This window comes from Tetrao urogallus (genome assembly GCF_951394365.1).
Source record: "Tetrao urogallus genome assembly, chromosome: 12".
NCBI lineage: Eukaryota > Metazoa > Chordata > Aves > Galliformes > Phasianidae > Tetrao > Tetrao urogallus.
In genome coordinates this window covers 18,207,963-18,227,383 of record NC_136825.1, presented here as the reverse complement: position 1 = coordinate 18,227,383, position 19,421 = coordinate 18,207,963, and the positions used below count along the sequence as shown (strand labels likewise).

Below are 19,421 nucleotides of genomic sequence, written 5' to 3'. Positions count from 1 at the left end.
TAATGTGTTTCCAGCAGTTCTCAGCAAAGCTGGCAGCCTGACACAGCTGAGCACACTGCTAGTGAGGAGATGGGAGACCCAACTGACCCAGTACAGGGACCTGGCCCAAGGAAGAGCAATCACGGAAAGAAGATGCAAGGCAGTCACGCTTGCAGGATGGCCTCTGGGACTCTGGGTTTGCATATCTCAGGAGGCAATGTGACAAAACATCAGGACAGGGCAATTCCCACTGGAGATATTGTCATTCACTCCTTCCCCTTTGAGTTATTAGCAGGTGGGAGAAGTTGGAGTTGTTATCCTTGGAGAGCAGCCCCATATTGGCCAGCATAGGGCCATCGCCTTCAAAGAGCACCTGCTCCCAGAGAGGCTGAAAAGAGTGCAGTGGGTGAGCTCTGCACCTACCTCTGAATGAGCAGGAACAGTGAAATGTGGGGGAACAGTGATGTCAGGCACTTTGCAATCTATGTCAAACACCACTGGGGCAGCAAGAGGGTTGTCCACCTTGATGGTGGAAGACACGTTCTGCCGGACAGCCGCTCTCACTTCGACAGTGCCAATGGGTCCTGAAGCAGTGGCCTTGAAAGTGATCATGTAAAACAAGTATTCCTCGGTCACCTCATTGAGGAAGGTCACCTGAATCAGGGGAAATAAAAAAAAAAAAGGAAGCTCTGGTCATCTTGCACACGGAAATCCACCAGGGGTGTTAGGCCAGCCCAAAGACCTCTCCAGATCAGCACCCACACTGCGCAGATGCCCATGAGCAACTGCATGGGAAGAGTGCAAGACTGGGGCAAAGTATTCCCATTCGCAATCTCCAAAATGCTTCCACCTCACCTATGTCCTGACCAGCTTGTGTTTTGCAGCCCTCAAGGGCTGCCAAGACTGACAGCACAAGGAGTGCATGGGGAGGTGCCTGGTGTCTGCCTGGGACCTACAGGCTGGGCACGTGGAGGTATGGAAAGAAGCATGTGGCTTCTCAGCCAGCAAAACAGCTCCTGGAAGGACCCTGCAGCCTGGTGTCTACGTTTACCATTGTGCTAAAGACTCCTTCCTTGTAGGAGAGGAATGTGAGCTTGTAGTCCTTCTTGCCGGAGCCAGGCACATCAATGTATTCCAGCCCATGCAGCACAGAACTATGCTCCACGTCCTCTGCTTTAAGTATTTCTGTTACCACAAGGAACCTGCGGGTGAGGAGGAGGCAGTGAGGGTAGGAAGGAAGGAACCCCATAGGATACCCATCACCTGGGGGTACGCCACAGCCCCTGCTCCTCCTCCCTGCCTCGGGCAGAGGGAGCCAGTACCCATTTGGCCTAGAGAAAAGTGCTCTAGGGTGGGTCTGAATGTGAGCAGTGTGACCACAGGCATCCGTGGCCAGAAAGCGGCCAAGAAGAGTGCAAAGCTTGCTGGAAGGACTCCCATTCAGCAAAAAGCCCTTCCTTGCACCGCTGCAGGATTTGCTGATGGGAAGAGACCTCCTGGGCCCAACTCACCTCTGCGGTTTGTTCAGCCAGTTGGAGACGGGGAGGAGCTCAGTGTAGGGAGTCCTGCATGGCACCTCCCGAACAATGGTCCCTGAGCACTTTGGGCCCTCAGCAGATCCTTGCAGGAGGTAGTACAAGCCTGTCCCATCTGGCAATGGGAAGAAGATGGAGCCCTAGAGACAAGGAATGGGGCTTGTGAGCTCTCCTGCTCTCAGCCCAGAGCAGTTACTGGCTCTTTTGTGCACAGTATTCATCTCAGGAGCCAACACCAAACGCCCTCTGTGGCATCTCCTCTGCTTCCAGAAGAACTGAAAACTTCAGGACTCTTAATGTAAGGCTTTAAATATGAATATCATACGTTAAGGAGATACCAATCACATGCAATCCCAACAGGGTATAGATGTGCTCAGTGCCCTGGAAACTGACCCGGGAGATCTCTGGCCTCCCTTATTGCTCTGGGCTTCAGTTCTGGCTTGCTGTAAGGCCAGAAGGAGCAGGGCAATGGGCAGGTGCCCAACATAGGATTTAGGATAATTCATGTTTAGAGGAGACCATCTTGTCTAACATCCTGCCCAAAGCAGGGTTAGCCATGAGGGCTGTGCCAGGAGAGTCAGCATACTGGCTCAGCTCACATACCTGATGCTTCTCTTTCTTAGAGCTCATGGTTAGGGGCTTGTAGGTGATCTTGTATGGCTTGTCTTTTTGATTGCCCTCGAGGTGGATGCATTCAGGCCCTTTCCAGTGGTCACCCTCAATGACAGGCTTCACGGCCCAGGGCTCATTGCTTGGGTTCGACAGGAGGATGGTCTGGCTGTGCTTCTCACGCACATTGCATGAAAAAATCAACGTCTGCAATGGAGGAGCACAGATCATGCTTGGTTGGACAGAGGATTTCTTCCCACAGGGCTGGCACCTGCTCACCCACTTGCAGAGAGATCAAAGGAAGAGGCAGAAGTCTGAAAAAGGGTCTTAGACCATCTCTAAGTAAGAAGCACAGTAAGAAGCATTTTAGGAAAAGTCATCTGCCGAATGTCCATTTGTGCCATAGCTTTTGGAGTCAATCTTGTTGGTTGTTCGTAGAGAAAGAAGAGGAATGAGTTTTCTCACGCTGGGTGAAGGAGAAGGAAAACGAGGAGCAGGTAAGGGGCCCCCAGGCTGTACCCTGCAAGAGGTGTGATGGGATAAGAGGGACCCAAACCCAGCACTGCTGCTGTTACCTCTTTGATGATGGGGGTCTCCATGCAGCACCCTGCCAGAGTAAGGCAGAGTGGCTCACTGCCCTGGATGAAGCACTGCAGCCCCTCAGACTGGATAGAGGGGCTCAGCTTCGACGGGTGGAAGCTCACCACGAAGGGGACATCCATTCCTGGGGAGATGTAACCCTTGGCGGGGCTGATGGAGAAATCTGGCTCGAAGCTCTTGACGTCCCACTTAAACCTTGCAAAGGAAAGCAGAAGTACAGAAAAGATTAGCAATGGGGAGGCTGTGAGTGCAGTATGCTCTTTCCACACCTACTGTACTCTTCTCCACAGGATCTCAGGTGTGGTGAGGTTTTAAGCTGGGCAGGACTCAGCTTGCACCCTAGTGCTTTTGAGTGTATCCCTGATAACTGCCAGGGCCTGACTGCACAGCTCTCCAACAAAGCAGAAGGGAACTACCCAGGCAAGCTACAGCACCATCCAACCCCCAGCCCAGCTCTCAGCACTCAGACAAGTCATGGTTTTACATTACTTGACTCCAATGTCGCCCGTGTTCCGCATGGTGACGCGCTGGGATGTGCAGCTCTGCTGCACCACTGCTCCAAAGCTGAGGTGCTCCTGGTCCAAGCTGACACAGATCCCCTGGCAGGAGCCCTGCAGCATGAACAGGGAGCGCAGCAGCCCGCTGCTCTCCAGCATCACTTCTTCAGTGAACGGCTGAATGCGGCGCTTTGGGGAGAAGATCACCTCCACTTTACAGGTGTCTCCTTTGGGCTTCAAACTTAATTCTCTGTTGGGGTGCAAGCAGAGAACCTGTGCAAAGAAATGAGAGGCCAGCACACATTTGTAATTAATGCTAGCTCCCATCCCAAGCAGCTCATGGGTACCTACAGGTACTCCTGTAGGTTCCCCTAAGGGCTCTCTAGTGAAGGAAGTGGCCTTACCCCATCTTCTTGCAGTTCTGGCACAGTGGGCATGACACAGAGCTTAAAAGTGAGAGGGGCAACACTATTGTTTGCTATGGTGACAATCTTCTTCACCGTCTGCCCCACAGAGAGGGCTCCCAGCTTCACCACCTTCCCTTGAGGTTCCACAATGTCCACCTGAGACAGGAGGGATCAGCGTGAAACAAAAGGAAAGGAGGAAAACCAAATCATGGCAGGCTGGGGAGGAGAGATGAGGAAAGCCATGCTGGCTGGCTGGAGTTCTAGGGTTTGGATTTCGTCTCACCTTCATTTCTGCACCCTTTCCTTGGACCTCAACAGTCTGTTGACAAAGACCATTGATTTCAAAAGGAATGACCTCACAGTAAGATGCAACTTCTCTGGGATAGAAAGTGATGGGCACCTCCACCGTCCCTCCTGGTTGAAGGATGTACCCCGGGAAATCCACCTCCAGGTGCATGGTGTTGGTGAACAAGCAGCTCAAACTGGCAGAAAGCACAGCAAAGAGAAGCAGAGGTGTTGCATGTGGTGCTCAGGAGACAACATCAGGGCTGCAGTGTTATATTAGGGCACAATGGCTACATCCTGGGGTGTGCTCATCTTGGCAGCAGGTCACAGTGTGCTTAGCAGAGGGAAATGGCCTGAAGTGGTTTCATGTGTGATTGGCACCCCAAGGAGAATTGTATACAGGCAAGGACTCCCATCAGCCAAGGGAAATGCTTTGTGAAACCCCATGGCCAGCACAACGCGGGCACGAAGGAGACTGCTGGGTCTGGCACAGGGTAGGTGAGGAGTGAATGAGCATGTGAAGTCCTACCTGACATCTTTGTCTGCTTTGTTTGTAATGGCAAGAGTCTGCCGGGCAGGTGGCATCCCAGCCTGGTAGATGAAACAGGCTCCGAAGTTGAGTCTTGTGGTTGAGAAGTGGACAGTGGGCACTACCACAGTGGCCAGGAACATGCAGGTAAACACAGGACCTTTGTTGATCTGGTGGGGAGAAACACAGCATAAGCCAGCTCAAGAGATGGGAACTGCAGCCACAAACACAAGAGATGGGTGAGGAGGAGCGTGGGGACAGCTGGCTGCAGTGATAATAAGGAAAGCCCGATGCAAAGGACGGCAGAAAGAGGAGGGGATGGTTTCTGGAGAGTCATGGCCACGGGTGAGCACTCAGTAAGATAACGGGTTCAGAAGCTGTCAGGCTCTCCAGTTTGACAGCAGTAACCTCTCTGTCCTGGATCTTCAAAGCTGGAGCTCACCCCCAGCTCTGGGCTCCTGCTGCCAAGCTGACACGTAGGAAAGGCAAAGCTTCCCCATTACACACAGCTGCCTCACCTGCAGTGTCAGCTCTACGTCCTTTAATGAGCACATTTTCTGAGGGTGAAAAACCAGCTGGGTGTCCACCTTGCCCTCAGCCTGCACGCTGCCTGTCCGAGGGCTGAGAGACAGGAGCTGCACCCGGGCTGTGGGGCCACTCAGCTCCCACGAGAAGGTGAAGCTGAACTTGCCGTTGTTGTAGATGCTGAAGGTGCGCCGGGTGCTCTCGTTCAGCTGCACCTGGGGGGAGAAAGTGGCAAGGATGTGGGGTTGTGGCACTTGCAAAATGCCAACAGACACAGCAAGGGCTCCTTCCTCACATGCTCCTAGGTCCTTCCCATTTGATGGATGAGCAACATGAAAGATCAGTCTCCCTCTCTGTAGAGAACAGCTTGTGCATGTAAAAGATGAGCAGTAATGGCCTCACGTTGTGCCAGGGGAAGTTTGGGTTGGATATTGGGAACAGTTTCTGCTCCAGAAGAGCAGCGATGCAGTGGCACAGCTGCCCAGGGAGGTGGGGGAGTCACAATCCCTGGAGGTGCACAAGAACCACGGGGATGTGGCACTGAGGGACATGGGCAGTGGCACGGTGGAGGTGGGCTGATGGTTGGACTCAACGATCTTAGCAGTCTTCTCCAACCTCAGTGACTTTACGAAACGTCTTCCCTCCTGCTCAAACACTTCTGCAAAGCTCCTGGTTGAGGTTCCATCTTGTAGGACCGTGCGGAGCAAGGGCAGCTGCTCACCTCCTTGAAGTCAATGACGTTGACCTCCTGTGCACTGAGCTCAGTCACACCGCCATCGCTGTTCTCACACCTGACAGACACACTCATGCTGTAGCCAGTGGCCTTGATATTCAGGGAGAGGGGCTCTGTCTTCCTCTTGACATCGCATTTGAGGTTGAAGACCACCTCTCCTTCCAGAGTCGGTGTGAAGGCAATTTTAATGGGATATCTGGGGAGAGAAAACCCATTTTTGGCTCCATTCACTCTCTGATGGCTTTTTTGGCCCTGTACTGCATTGGTCCTTGGGAGAGCAGCGTGCAGTGGCTGCAGCAAGGCCCTAGGTTTGGAAGAAGCCAGCAGCTGTGCATAGTGCTCTTTTGCAAAGCTCAGCATCTTTTAAAACAAGGCAAAGCTGCCTGGAGCTAATGCAGCACCCGAGCAGGCTGTGAGCAGGCACAGCCCTGGTGGATCTGTGGTATTGGTTGGAGAGCTGCTGGCTTGGGAGATCAGATGGTTAAAGCCTCAAAACATGATTTTGTCATCAAAACCAGAAGATCCAAGTCTGAGCTTCTCTGGGAAGGAAGCCCATAAGACCAGGGTAACCCAAACAGCCATTGCAGGTTCCTGGTGCTGGGGAGGGAATGAACCAAGGTGGATATTGCTGAGTGTCACTTGGTGACTGCAGAGGGGAGAAAGCCTCCAAAGCAAAGTGACCATGCAACATTTGGCCGGTGGGAGAGGGAATCTGGCCTGGTAGCCCATCACACTGCCTCATTACCTTGAAAGGGGAGCAATGGAGCCTTCCATGGGCTCTACTTTCAGTGAGGTGCCGCATCCCTCTGAGAAGAGCGAGCTTTCTCTGAAAGCAAAGGCGAAAGCCTCCTTCTCACTGTTGATCATATAGACGGTCTGGTGTACTTTGTGCCCTGGAAAAGGAACAGATCAGTCTCTGAAAACCCTCTGGCAGCATGGCCACCACAGCACAGTGTGCTCCTGCCCACATGCTGAGCCCGGTGGAAGTTTGCAGCATGGCATGCTCAGGATGAGAGTGTGGAAACCAGCTTCTCACCCCCTGGTCTTCCTGGCATCACTTCCCAAATCCTCTCCTGGAAGCCTCAGCCACACACTGTGCCCTCAACACCCATGTCTTCTTCCCTTCCCCTCCCTCTTCCTCCTACAATCAGGTGCAGGAGCTGGCTGACCTGCTCACAAGTGCCAGCTCCCATTTCCAGCTTCCTTTTGGGAGCTTGGCTCGAACAACAGAACTGGATCAGCACATGTCTGAGTGTATAAGGCATAACCACGTGCTCACCAACTAACAGCAAATGGAGGTTCAGGTGGGACCTGTCCAGAGTCACTAGCGGTTCAGTGCTGTGTCCCACCAGCAGGAACAGGACTGACATGCTCTTCTCAGGGATTGTAAAGACCCAGAAGGACTCGGTGATATCCAGATGTCGGGGGATGAATTCAAACTTGATCTGAGGAGAAAGAGGCAAATGAAGGAGTGTTGCTGCCCTTGGCAGGGGTGACGGTAGGAAGTGCAGGCTGTACCACAGAGAAATCCCAGAAAGCTCCCAGCTCAGAGGCAGGTCACTGTGACACTTACTACAGCCCAAAGGCATGGCAGATGTTGGCAGTGTAAGAACACGTTTTCTGCCAACTCCAGTCAATAGTTTCTTCATGACTTTGCCTAAAGCAAGCTCACAGTGAGATCAGACACCCAGATTAGACACAGCTGGTGTCAAACTGGCATATATCTACTGGGCCAACCCTCTTCCTTTTCTGCACCCACCTCTGCTTTCTTCCCAGGCTGGATCTGCCCTCTCTCTGTGAGGCAGAAGAAAGCTCTCTGTCCTGGTGGGGCTTCAGGGTCCTGGCATGTCCACTGGAAGGAGTATGCAGAACTGGTTGGGTTCATCACCTTGAAGGTCCTGGGCACACAAAGTGAAAAAGACTGCTAAGGTGGCAGCAGGACATTAATAATCCCATCCTGCAGCAGATATCAAGCACTGCCAGTCTGGACATCATCCAGATGTTGGGTGCAGGTGGACAATGCTGGGAACATGAACATTTCATCTGCTTTCTGCAAGCAGTGTTTGTCTCCTAGGTGGAAATAATGCCAGTTACCGAGAAAGAAATTATGGAAAGGATATAGCCAAACTCTTGAACCTTAAAAATGGTGAAATCAGGTCCAACAAGACTCCTTTGGAAGATGATACTGTCTGTTGTGGCTGCAGCCTTCAATGATCCTGTCTGGCTGGTATGTCAAAGGAGCAAGCACGTCCCAAAGATGCTCTTGGAAGGGACCAATGTTGTACTGCCCCATAGCACAGGCTAGATGGGGTTCTCTTAGCTCAACCCCATGCTGAGGAGCTGAGCACACACTATCAGCTGTGTTCATTGAAGTAAAGGGCAAAGAGAAGGAAAAACTGGCCACTTGTTCTTCAGCAGCTTGTTCCAGACCCACAGCAGACTGGTGGCCACGTGTCAGCACAACACAGACACGGTACAGATGTGCCACAGGGCTGGAGATGTCTCTGCCATTAACAGAAGCCATGCCCACACCTACCTGCTGTTCCTGCTGCCAACCCCAGTTGCTGCAAACTCGATTACTCTGGTCTTCAGGTCTAGCACTGCCCCTCTGGGCTCTGGCAGCTCCGGTTTGCGCCTCTTTGCAGTGATGTAGTCAGAATCCTTCAGTTCAAAGTGGCAATGTGGCATCTGGCTTTTCCCCTCCACAACCACCTCTGGGCCCTTCTGATTTGGCTTCAGGTTAGGAATGCTAGAAAGAATGATATTAAGAACGTTGTTCCCAGACAGACAGACAGCTGCTTGTATTGTATTCTTAGTGCAAGAAATTCCAGCAGAAGTGCAAAGCTGAGATGGGTGAAGTGGGAACAGCTGTGTGTCTACAGAAGAACACAAGTTTCTATGTAGACAGGAAGGTTGTGCTTGTCTGAGAAAGAAGGCCATTTAGCTTTCACTGGCCCCTAGGCAGCCTTTCTGGATCTCCCATTCCAGATGCTACAACACAAGAAGAGCTTAATATTTTGTAAAACATTTCCTTCTGCTGTCTCCATACCTGCTTCCACCAAGGCCAGATAATCACTTTTACTCACTCCTGCACGCTGGTTATTCCTGCTGCCCCTCTGAGGCTGGCTGTCCACCCCCCAGGGGTGGACCCCCCACCAGGGGTCTGCATTCCGCCCCCCAGTGGAGGCAAAGCAGCACGAGTTAAAGAGTTACCATTCCTACCTGCAGACCATGCAGCTCTTAAACTTCCCCATGTGCACCGGGCAGAACTTCATCTGGAAGAGCTGCTCCTGGCCAGCAGGGACGGTGCCACTGGGAGGCTCAACACAGAACACTGGGGTGGCATGGCCAAGGCTCGTGGGTGAGCTCAGGGTGGATGAGGTGTGCTCCAGGCCATGGCCCAGCCGGCCGAATGGGAGCTTCACAGAGGCAACAGACATGGAGGAGAGGCAACGTCCTGTGGGAAGGAAGAGCTTAGCGGGACATTTGCTTTCAGGAAGGAAATCCTATCAAACTCTCTTCATCTCCAGAACTGAGTTGCTAAAGGAAAACTTCTCCTGTGGAATGGCTTCTGGTCAGCGTTCACCCCTATGCATTTCCAGGAATTACTGAGTGAGTTGGCCCAGGTCAAAGCTGTGCCAACTTATGGCAGAGCAGAGCATTGCACCAGCTGGGAACATTTCTGAGCACTGTGTCACATTGGACAACCTCATCTCCATCAAGGACACCGTCAATGGTTGAACTAGATAATCCCAGTGGTCTTTTCCAACCGTAACGATACTACGATTCTCTGACTTCCATAACCAGTGCCCAAGATGACCGATGGCACAGCCCAATAAATCAGTTTCAGCACAAGCATGCTGGGGAAGGAACCAACATCAGGACAGACAGACAGGGAGGTGAGCACATTCAATGGATGCCAGGCACCCCAAGCTGCCAGCAGAGCCAGTGCTGTACCTTCCAGCCCGGCTGGGCTCGCCGCTCTCTCATCCCCCATGGCTGCCATCCAGGTGTATTCCAGGGACACATTTCCTGTATTGGACAGCCGGAAACTGAAAAACAAGGAGAAGAAAAAAAAAAAAGTAACAACCAATGAAGGTTGTCACTGAGGAAATATTTACAAGCTTAGAAGTTCAAGAGGAAGGTGCAGATGTGGTGCCTGAGGGATTCAATCCAAGCGGTTTATTCCAGCCTTGCATCTCAAATGGGCAGCTGCCTTTGGAGCAGCCCCTGCTCCACCTCCACCACTCACGGGAATCTCCTCGTCTGGAACAGCAAGGTCTCCTTGAACTGAATTGAGTCCACATCCACTTGGAAGTCAGCATAATCAATGACAGCACTCAGGCGAAGTTCTACTTCACGGCTGCTCTTCTCCAGGATGGTGTGAGCTGGTTCTGGGTCTGTCTCGATCACCTCCAAAGAGGACAAGGAAGAATCACTGAGCAGAGAGCTTCTGAGTCTCCAAAGCAAAGCTCAGCTCCATACAGGAGCTAGGAAGGACCATTCCCATTTATTAGATAAATAGTGCTGCTCAAAGCGGTCACCAGCACGGCTGTGGATATGCCCATGTGGTCTATGACCAGTTATCAGCCCCCACGTTTAAACCCTGTAGAATGTCTGACATTTGTCCTGGCCCCCAATAAATATGACAGGTCTCTACATTAGGATTAAGCTTCTCTGTTGGAGCCCCGTGGGCAGAGAACCCAAAGAGTGAGCAAATCTAAGTACCATCTCTCCTTGAAAGTGCCTTCCGAATGTCACGTGTGGGACAACAGCCACACAGACATCTTGGGAAGGGAATGAGATCATTAGGGAAATCTCTGGCTGCTGAGCTCTGATGGAGAAAAAAAAGTAACTTAGAGGTCTTATAATAGTTCAGAAACCGGGGAAGAACCATCACTCAAGGTAAGAGTGTACAGAATCACAGAACAGCTGGGGTTGGGGACTTTAAAGATCATCTACTTCCAACTCCTTGCCATGGGCAAGGTTGCCAAGCCATGCTCACCAGCATGCTGTCATCAGGTTTGAAAGCTAATTGATAGCAGGACCTCAGCTTGGGGCAGGGGTTCCCCAGAAACCCCAAATGATTCTGGAAACCACGAGGAAGAGATGACAAGCTTGTTTCTCTGAGGAGCTCCTCAGAAGGCTGGAAGCTGCCTGGTTAGCTACATTTCTTCCATTCTCAAAGGTGTGGAATAGTGAATTACTGACTATGTGTCATTCTTTTCGGGCTTGATTTTCCTTCAGTAATTTTACAGTTACTGTAAAATTAGCAAATTGAAAAGCTCTAATATTACTTGGTGCTTGACCAAGAGCTTCTGAAGATGCTAGTTCTCTGGACTCCTGTAAGACCACCATACTCATGCTTCAGGAGGAAGCAGGAGCTGCTGAGCCAGCAGACGGTGGCTTTGCTGCTGTATGCATCTGTTTTTATGGGTTGGCTTTTGCTGCTGTACTTCTTACCTTCCTCTTGACCGGCCACATAGCTGCCTCCCCCCTGGTGGCATCCACCCATCTGACAGTGTGCAGGCGGTCGTCCCAGTCGGAGACCTGCTCTGCTGGCAGCTGGAAGGAGATCCTGGCCACCTTACACTTCACAAGCTGTGCTTGGCAGGTGACTGCAACATCCGACTTCAAGGTCACTGTGATGTCCTTAGCACAGCCAGCATGGAGGTGTCCCACCTAGGGAGAATGGCAGCCAAGAATCACTGGCAAAGAAGGACCATCAGCAAAGGGGCTGTGACGCAAAGATACCGTCTCCTACAACAAGAAGCCCCAGCTAAGCTCTGGTTTGCATCTCCCGGCACTGAAAAGCAGCACCAGGAGTTGGAAAGTCACTGGTAGCTCCCAGAAATCTGTCTGGGCAGTGGGAAAGGCAAAGCTGCCAGCACTCACCTGGGGTGAGAAGTGGAAGGGGGGGCCTGCCAGCCACTCGAACCGCATCGCCTCCGCCCGGCTGCGGTTGGTGATCGTGAAGGTCACCTGGTAGGGCTTCCCAATGTGACAGTCCCCAAACTGGATGTGATCCACTCTGCCAGCTGTTAAGGAGGACAGCAAGAGATGTCAGTGTGCAGTGAGGTCCATCCACCCCGCCTGACTCCTTCCATCAGGTCTGGTGGTGACAGCACAGGATTGCCCACATAGAGAACACATGCTTGAACACGGCCTTCATCTCCACGCTGTATCACATGCACACAGACTTCCTGTGGCCCTGCCAGAGATGTCTGCTTGAATTCTCTTACCTTCAATTATGTCCTCCTCCACACTGCCTTCAGTGTTCTCCTCAAAGCTGTCTGCCACAAGCCCGTGGATGTTATCTAGTGTGAAATCATCCTCGTAGCCCTCACCCACCAGCTGGATGTTGGTCTCCTCATAGGGGTTGTCCACCACAGACAGGTGGATCTGCCCTTCCGCACGCTGGGGCAGGTTGGGTTTGAAAAGCACGTCAAACTCTGCTGATTCCCCACGATGTAGGACACAGGAGGCAGTGTGGGGCTTTCTCCCTGCACCAGTGAAATTAGAGACAGCGATAGATCTGTTCAGAGGAAATTCTTCCTTGGGATATAATAGGAAGACGTGGTTGAAACCCAGCTGTCTCTAAGCACAGGTGCTCCCACCTATGGCTCTGCATGTTCCCCTTATGCTCACAAGGCTATGATGACAGCACACACAGCCTTAAGCATCTCAAAGCCTGGTTAACACCTGGCTCTTGAATCTCCTCCAGTCAGTGCCTAACATCTAGCTGCTGCTTGGCAAACCTTGAGCCTGGCACATGTTTAGAATAACGGAATCATTAAGATTGGGTGAAAAAGAGCTCTCAGGTCCCTAAGCCCAACCCCACCCCACCGTGCCCACTGCCCACGTCCCTCAGTGCCACATCCCCACGGCTCTGGGACACCCCAGCGATGGTGACTCCCCCTCTCCCTGGGCAGCTGTGCCACTGCATCACTGCTCTTTTGTAGAAGAATTTTATCCTACTGTCCAACCCGTGTGGATGCCCACACTTCATGGCTAATGCATTCACCTTCTCCAGTAGAATCCTCCTTTGTGTCTGCAGCCTGGTAGATGCAGTGCGTGGTGGGCCTGGCTTTCAGGAAGAAAACTCTCGCTTCATCCAACATATCTATCAGCAACTGAGAAAAGGGAACACAGAGCACTGCCACAACAGTGAGAGTGCAGGACAGCCCAAAGACTGAACTGCTGCTGGTTCCTCACTGGGAAAGAGTAAATAATGAGCAGAATGGAATTAAACTACAGTTAAGCTTAATTAAACTGCAGTAAGATGTGATAAATTAGAATATAATGTAAGTAGGACGCCATGCGTTTCCACATATGAGATAGGAGGGGAATGGAGAGGAGACGCACAGTGTAGCAGCAAGTCTGTGCCATGCTTTCTCCTCCATGGGACAAGAACTTGCTCCCAGAGCAGCTGATGCATTCCCCCAGCAGCACCTCACCTGGACAGGTATGATACCATTGTTCTGAAGGACCAGAGGGAGCTTTTCTGAATCACCAAGCAACAGCTTCTTGAAGAGGAGCAGAGGGTTCCCCCTCTTGTTGCGAAGCACTGGGCGCAGGACTGTCACCCGAGGCAGGTTCCCCTCCCCACTGATATCAAATGTCAGGCTTTCTGTTTTAATTGCCACTGGGCTGCAGGAGGGGAAGAGGAGAAATCGTTACTGGCTGGTATTTATACAGCCCCCTTGTCCCTCTCCTCCCACATCCTTAGCACAGGAGCCAGGAGGAAATAACGTGGCACAGAAGCCACTTCATCATCCCCCTACCATCTCAGAGGCTGTGTTACCTTGCCTGGGTTTCAAGGCAAGCCTCAAAAGTGCACTGGTAGTTCTGCATCGTTTGTGGAGTGAAGGTCACTGTAGCAAAGGCGTGAGAATGGCTGGGCACACACATCTGAATGGGATCCACCTCAAAGATGTCACTGATGCGGCTGTTCTGCTGGAGGGGAGCACACGGATTGGTGTTAGGACATAAAAGCTTCCACACAGCGCAGCCCAATTCACACATGCATCAGGGAGCAGGGGACAGGACACCTCCGTCTCAAGGGGAGACACCAAAGTAATGCTGGCCTTAGACAGGGAGCTGCCATAAAGCCCAGGAGAGCAGGAGGCGCATGGAAAACTGCAAATAATCTAGAATTGACCTTCAAAGAGAAGAAAAACAAGGAGCCTGAAGAAACGGCCTCCTTGGAGCCCAGACACATTGGCCCCGGTAGAAAAGACCCTTCGATGTGCTTTCTAGAGAGATCCAGAAGGGTTCAGGTCTCCCTCCACAGACCTGGAGGAATGAGCCAAAACCTTGAGATGTGCTGGACACAACCCAGGGGCTGTTGCTCTCCCCTGTAACTTTGTCTGCACAGAGCTGGACTAGAGCAGGCAAGATGAATCTAGAAAGCAAGGCAGGCTCCCACCTTAAAAGAGGAGCAATCACCTCACCCTTTTCTTACCTTAGTGGAGATGGGCTTGATGGAGAGGACCACATCACAGGGGACTTTGCCCACATTGCGGATCTTGAAGCGGGCTGAGGCCCGGTGCCCAACCAGAACGTTGGTGAAGATGAACTTATTCTCATCTGTGATGAACACACCTCCGTCCTGCACAGTCTGCAGGATGTGGCACAGGTTGGCGTTGCTGCAGATACGATGCTCCTCGAAGATGGAACCTATGTCATCAACTACAAATGCTGTGAGAAGAAAAGAGGACTGAGAAGCACTCCTGCTGAGGTTACGTGGACCCAGAAGGCTGTAAGACTCATCCTGGGAGCCCAGGCACCAGGACATTACTTTCTGCTTGCCCTTCCACATATTCCTCCTGCCCTCTCCCTGCTGCTGGACTTGGCTATAGCAACCTGTAGGTGGTGTATACCTGGAAGGCAGGACTCAGCCAGCAGGGTGTAGGGGATGCCAACAGGGTTGTCCTTGGGGTCTCTGTCACAGATATTGATTGATAGATGCGCCTCGCACGTCCCCACTAGCTCTGCCTGGCAATCCACTGTGATGGCCTGCTGGCCCCCAGGGTGGATGGAGCCAAAGCCAGGGTACACCGTGAACATGCCAAGGGTCAAGCGTGCCTGCAGACAGAGCCCCAGAGAGGCTGATGACTCACAGCCTTGCCTTGGCTGTCCCCAGCAAGGAGCATGCCACCCCCTGGCCTCCAGTCACTGAGGGGTGACCCATGGCCCAGAGGCAGCCCCACTACGTGACTGCATCCCAACCCGTGGCCACCCACCTGCATGAAGGGGTTCGTGTCCTTCTGCAGAGACTGCCTGTTTTGCTTCCCAGAGTTGGGCACTTTGTCGATGCTTTCATCATCATTAGAGTGGTTGGACATCCCATGATTGACACTGTGAGAAGAAAGCAGAATTATCCATCGTGCTGAGCTCCTCGCCATCCTCCAAGGCCAGAACCTTCTAGCCATGGAGGGAAGCCTTCCTACACTCGTGTTCCTGATGGATCCACAAGGGTTGCCTGGTGATGACCATGGGTAGATCAGCTTTACCACCAACTCTGTCCTACTCACGGGGCAGCTGAGGCATTTTTGGGTCCCTTGGATCACCAGCCACACTCTCATGACTGGGACAGGCACTGCAGAGCTTCACCCACCTTTTCCTTCTTGGCCCAGATGCATCCTGCTCTGCTTTGTAGATTTGGAACTTGAAGTCAAGGCTGCCTCTGTTTTCCAGGATGAAGCTGCAAGTTTTCTTGGTGCCATTCACCACAGTCCCGAAATCAATGAACGAGGCTGGGGTGATGCTGTACTTGCTGAACATGGCCTTGGCAGACACCTTCACTGGGATGATGGCAATGGTCTCCCCTCCTTCACAGAGGCTGGGCTCAATCACCTGCAGCCAGAGGAGGGTTTGGTAACACAGCGAGGAGCCCCATGGCCCCTCCTGTCACCCCACGTCACCTTTAGCCTATTAGCCCTGTTCAATGCCTCCTCCAGAGCCAGATTTTCAGCTCTGCTTGGGAAGCATCACCAACACCTTCTAAAGATTACGTTGCACGTATCTAAGAGAGGATTTCCCAGCTTAAACCTCTCCTTCCAGGAGACACACATCCTGGGTGTGAGCAGCCACCCACCTGCCTGGAGCAGCTCACCTGGCACTTCAGGATGGGTTTGTCCTCGATATTTATTTCTGCCTTGGGGTGGAAGACCAGATGGACGTGCACAGGGCGCTCCGAGGCAGCCAGCACCCCTCTCTGTGGCAGGATGGCAAAGTGGGATGCCAAGTTTGGAATGTCAGTATCTGCATTTTCCAACGTGAAGCTGGGGACAAAGAAAAGAGACAAAGACCTCTGTGGTTATAGATGGGTAGCAGCAACACAGCCAGGACCTTTAGGAAAAAAAAAAAGAAAAAGAAAGAGGGAAAGAGTCAAAAGAGTCCATCTCTGCCATCCCCAGATTTTGGCACAGACTGCAGACCAAAAGTGCTCCAATCTCACTTCAACACTGACTTTCTCATTCCCTTATTTAAAGAGTTTCGTAAAGAGAAATGAACACATCCTAAAAGCAAGGACAGACAAGGCGGCCCAAGCAGTCGCTCACCTGTATGCGATCTCATACTTCCCTTTGTTCTTCAGGGTTAACATTTGCTTTGCATCGTCCTGCACCCTAATGACTCCAAAATCCACGTTGCCATCCATACCTGCAGAAATCCCATAAGAGGTAAGAGATGGCCAAGATCTGAGTTGCTGTGGGCTGCAAGATGCCTATCTGAGGCTCTCAAGTGGGACAAAATCCTCAGCACCCTTCCCAGCCTGGAAGTTTAACTGCTCTGTTGCTCTTCCTCTTGCTTAGAGAATATCTGCAGGGTTTAGCAGACAAGGAGCCCAGTTTCCACCTCCTTGCTTCCAAGCACAGTTTCAACTACTCCCCATGCTCTGCTGTGCCTTCAGGAGCTGCCAACTGCTTTTTCACATTGCTGTCATTTCGGCAAACCCAAATCAATCTGCGTGGGAAATGACACATTTCAAAGCTGGGACATAAGAGGCTCAAGGCTCTCTCTGCCCTGACGGTGCTTCACGCCGCGCAGCTTGAAGGACACGTGCTTTATGGCCACGCTTACATGCCTGTGTTAGGAAAAAGGTCTCTGAAAGTGTGGTGAGGCATTAGAACAAGGTGCCTGAGGAGGCGGTGAAGTCATCGTCCTGAAGGTGTTTGAGAACCATGGGAGGGACGTGGTTAGGAGGCAATATTGGTGGCAGGTGGATGGTTGGACTAGATGACCTTAAAAAGGTCTTTTCAAACCTGAATGATTCTATGATTCCACCCCAACCCCTCCCAGGTGTTTTGGTTGCATGCAATGAAATGCATCTGGTTTGGTTTGGGGCATCCACTGACCTTTGGCAATGGTGATGCTCAGAGCAACATCATAGGCTTCTGCTTGGATTTGGATATTTTCTATCTGAACAATCCCCAGGATGTTTTCTGCATCTGAAACCTAAAGCAGCAAGAAACAAACACTGCAGGGACAATTCTCCTAAGTTCTACTGGTAGATAATGATAGCTGGCTGGTTCCACCATGGCATACCCTACTTGGAGGGCTACCAGTGATTTAAATCATAGAGAACTATGGCCACAAAGCCATCCTTTCTTGCTGCTAAGGGTCTGTAAGCAGAAAGGAAGTTCACAAATGCTCAGCCCGCTGCACTCCTTGCAGGTAACCCTTCCAGCACAACCTCCACCCCCGACACCCTTGGTTGCCTTGTCCTGCTCCACTCAGGACAGCAACATCCCCTCACCTCCAGTCGGATGGTCTTCTTAATGCTGACAGCCTTTGTGGCTTTGAAATACAGATAGATACCCAGTTCTGCACAGGGCTCCACAGTGCCTTCAGTTTGTGACACACAGAAATCCTCGCCGAGGTTCTCCAGCCCGCTGAGCCTCCAGGCTGCAGGCAGCAGCATGGGGTTGCGCAGCACCAGCTGCTTGCTGTCCCTCCTGCAGGCACACCAAGATGCTCAGCACAGGCACCTTGCTTTGCACCTTGGAGCAGCCCTGTCCTTCCCATTTGGCCAACGGCCCCTTTGAAAGATTGGCCTCCCTCTCTCTAAAGAACAACTTATATGCATAAAGGATGAAAGGATGAGAGGCAACGGCCTTAAGTTGGGTCAAAGGAGGTCAGATGGGATATTAGGAAAAACCTCTGAAAGAGCAGCAAGGCGGTGACACAGCTGCCCAAGAGGTGGGGGAGTCTCCATCCCTGGAGGCGTCCCAGAGCCGTGGGGATGTGGCACTGAGGGACGGGGCAGTGGGCACGGTGGGGGTGGGCTGGGGTTGGACTTGGGGATCTGAGAATTGCGTTCCAATCTCAGTGATTCTACGACTGTACGATTCTGAGTTGGTGGCGATGGGTTGACGGTTGGGTTTGATGATCTTAGAAGTCCTTCCAACCATAACTATCTATGACCCTATAATCCAAAGAAGCTGAAGGCTGGCTGATGGCTCTTGCTGCTAGCAGAGCAGCTGAGGGCTGACCTGTGCAGCAGCAGCTTCCCAAAGTTCACGTGCTTGGGGCTGACCGCCAGCTCTATCCGCACCCCCTGGCAACACAAGTGGAAGACCACCGGCTCCGGGTTGTCCTTAATGCAGCACACGAGCTTGTCTTCCACGAGGCCGGCCAAAGTAGGGTACGCCCAAATGCTCAGTTCCTAGCCCCAAAAAGAGACAGCGAAGAGGTCTGGTGAGCAGGCAGAGCAGCTCCTGGGTGCTGCATCGCTGCACGCTCGCCTCCTACCTGCTTCTCGTTGGGTTTCAGCGTCATGCTGGGAGGGTCTAAAATGAACGTGTTTGCTTTGAGATCGCGCTCGAAGAAGAAATGCACCTCTGCTTCCAAGGGGGTGATGTTGAGGATGGTTATCTTCTCACAGTTGCTGGGGAAGGGCAGCGCCTTGTACCTGTCCACAAAGGGAGAAGGCTTCAGCAATGCTGGGACCGCTGCGCTTATCAGCCACCGAGGCAAGCTCTGCATGCTGGCAGCAAGAGGCTGCTCTCACCACAGAGTAACAAGCAGGCTAGGAAAAAGGAGCACACTGCATGGTGCGTTCAGCCTTCTGTTACTTCTATGTCTGCGCCTTCACCTGGTGCCCCAATCCCATCAGTGTGACAAGGCACAAGCACTTAAAGAAAGAACACTTTGCAAAACAAAAATTCAAGGGTCCCCGCAAGAATAAAAGCCATCTGGCATACGGGTCCTTCCTGCATCTCTGGTCCTTTCCCTGCAGGGTGTCAAGAAAGGCTTTTGCAAAAAAAAAATGGTTACAAAGGAAACCAAGACTGGAGTCCATTCATCAGGCTGCCTGAAGATGCCCTTTTGCTTTTAAAGGGTTTTTATTTCATTTCCCAGGGTTGTAAAATATCACTGGATCTCCAGGGCTCCCATGAAGGCAAGGGCTTCATTTCTGATATTAAAAAAAGAGCAAAATTAAAAATAGAACCACGCCAGCAGTGACAATGACAGCTTTTAAGGCAGACCTCATCCAGCAGTCAGGTTCATAAATCCCACTGTTATTCCTCTGCAGGTCACACGCACATGCTGGCAGGCCAAATCATAAAGTCTGCCTAATATAACAGATTAATCAACATTTTATAAGGCTACGGGCAGAATAATTGCTTGGCCAGTCTGCCCATGCAGCTCGAAGCACTTCAAAAAGCACCATTACGTTCACTATCATAAGCAAGGAAGCTGAGAGGTGGAGGCAGG

At 51.9% G+C, this 19,421-nt stretch overlaps 1 protein-coding gene across 1 annotated transcript in view; it reads right to left on the bottom strand.

Annotated features, from left to right (window-relative positions):
* Positions 1 to 19,421, bottom strand: part of HYDIN (HYDIN axonemal central pair apparatus protein) — a gene marked incomplete at both ends in the record, with an annotated part of 102,579 nt that overhangs the window by 2,149 nt on the left and 81,009 nt on the right. The window contains 34 exons of the mRNA XM_079541219.1: positions 403 to 633; positions 1,031 to 1,181; positions 1,491 to 1,654; positions 2,118 to 2,330; positions 2,699 to 2,918; positions 3,213 to 3,493; positions 3,625 to 3,783; positions 3,911 to 4,109; positions 4,442 to 4,611; positions 4,960 to 5,181; positions 5,688 to 5,895; positions 6,445 to 6,592; positions 6,979 to 7,144; positions 7,459 to 7,597; positions 8,236 to 8,448; positions 8,922 to 9,156; positions 9,657 to 9,751; positions 9,952 to 10,112; positions 11,163 to 11,381; positions 11,595 to 11,737; positions 11,942 to 12,202; positions 12,724 to 12,832; positions 13,157 to 13,349; positions 13,504 to 13,655; positions 14,164 to 14,399; positions 14,582 to 14,786; positions 14,945 to 15,059; positions 15,319 to 15,557; positions 15,817 to 15,985; positions 16,265 to 16,364; positions 17,060 to 17,159; positions 17,461 to 17,659; positions 18,197 to 18,369; positions 18,456 to 18,615. Of these exons, the coding sequence (XP_079397345.1) occupies positions 403 to 633; positions 1,031 to 1,181; positions 1,491 to 1,654; positions 2,118 to 2,330; positions 2,699 to 2,918; positions 3,213 to 3,493; positions 3,625 to 3,783; positions 3,911 to 4,109; positions 4,442 to 4,611; positions 4,960 to 5,181; positions 5,688 to 5,895; positions 6,445 to 6,592; positions 6,979 to 7,144; positions 7,459 to 7,597; positions 8,236 to 8,448; positions 8,922 to 9,156; positions 9,657 to 9,751; positions 9,952 to 10,112; positions 11,163 to 11,381; positions 11,595 to 11,737; positions 11,942 to 12,202; positions 12,724 to 12,832; positions 13,157 to 13,349; positions 13,504 to 13,655; positions 14,164 to 14,399; positions 14,582 to 14,786; positions 14,945 to 15,059; positions 15,319 to 15,557; positions 15,817 to 15,985; positions 16,265 to 16,364; positions 17,060 to 17,159; positions 17,461 to 17,659; positions 18,197 to 18,369; positions 18,456 to 18,615 (6,148 nt within the window). The remainder of the gene's footprint in view (positions 1 to 402; positions 634 to 1,030; positions 1,182 to 1,490; positions 1,655 to 2,117; positions 2,331 to 2,698; positions 2,919 to 3,212; positions 3,494 to 3,624; positions 3,784 to 3,910; positions 4,110 to 4,441; positions 4,612 to 4,959; positions 5,182 to 5,687; positions 5,896 to 6,444; positions 6,593 to 6,978; positions 7,145 to 7,458; positions 7,598 to 8,235; positions 8,449 to 8,921; positions 9,157 to 9,656; positions 9,752 to 9,951; positions 10,113 to 11,162; positions 11,382 to 11,594; positions 11,738 to 11,941; positions 12,203 to 12,723; positions 12,833 to 13,156; positions 13,350 to 13,503; positions 13,656 to 14,163; positions 14,400 to 14,581; positions 14,787 to 14,944; positions 15,060 to 15,318; positions 15,558 to 15,816; positions 15,986 to 16,264; positions 16,365 to 17,059; positions 17,160 to 17,460; positions 17,660 to 18,196; positions 18,370 to 18,455; positions 18,616 to 19,421) is intronic.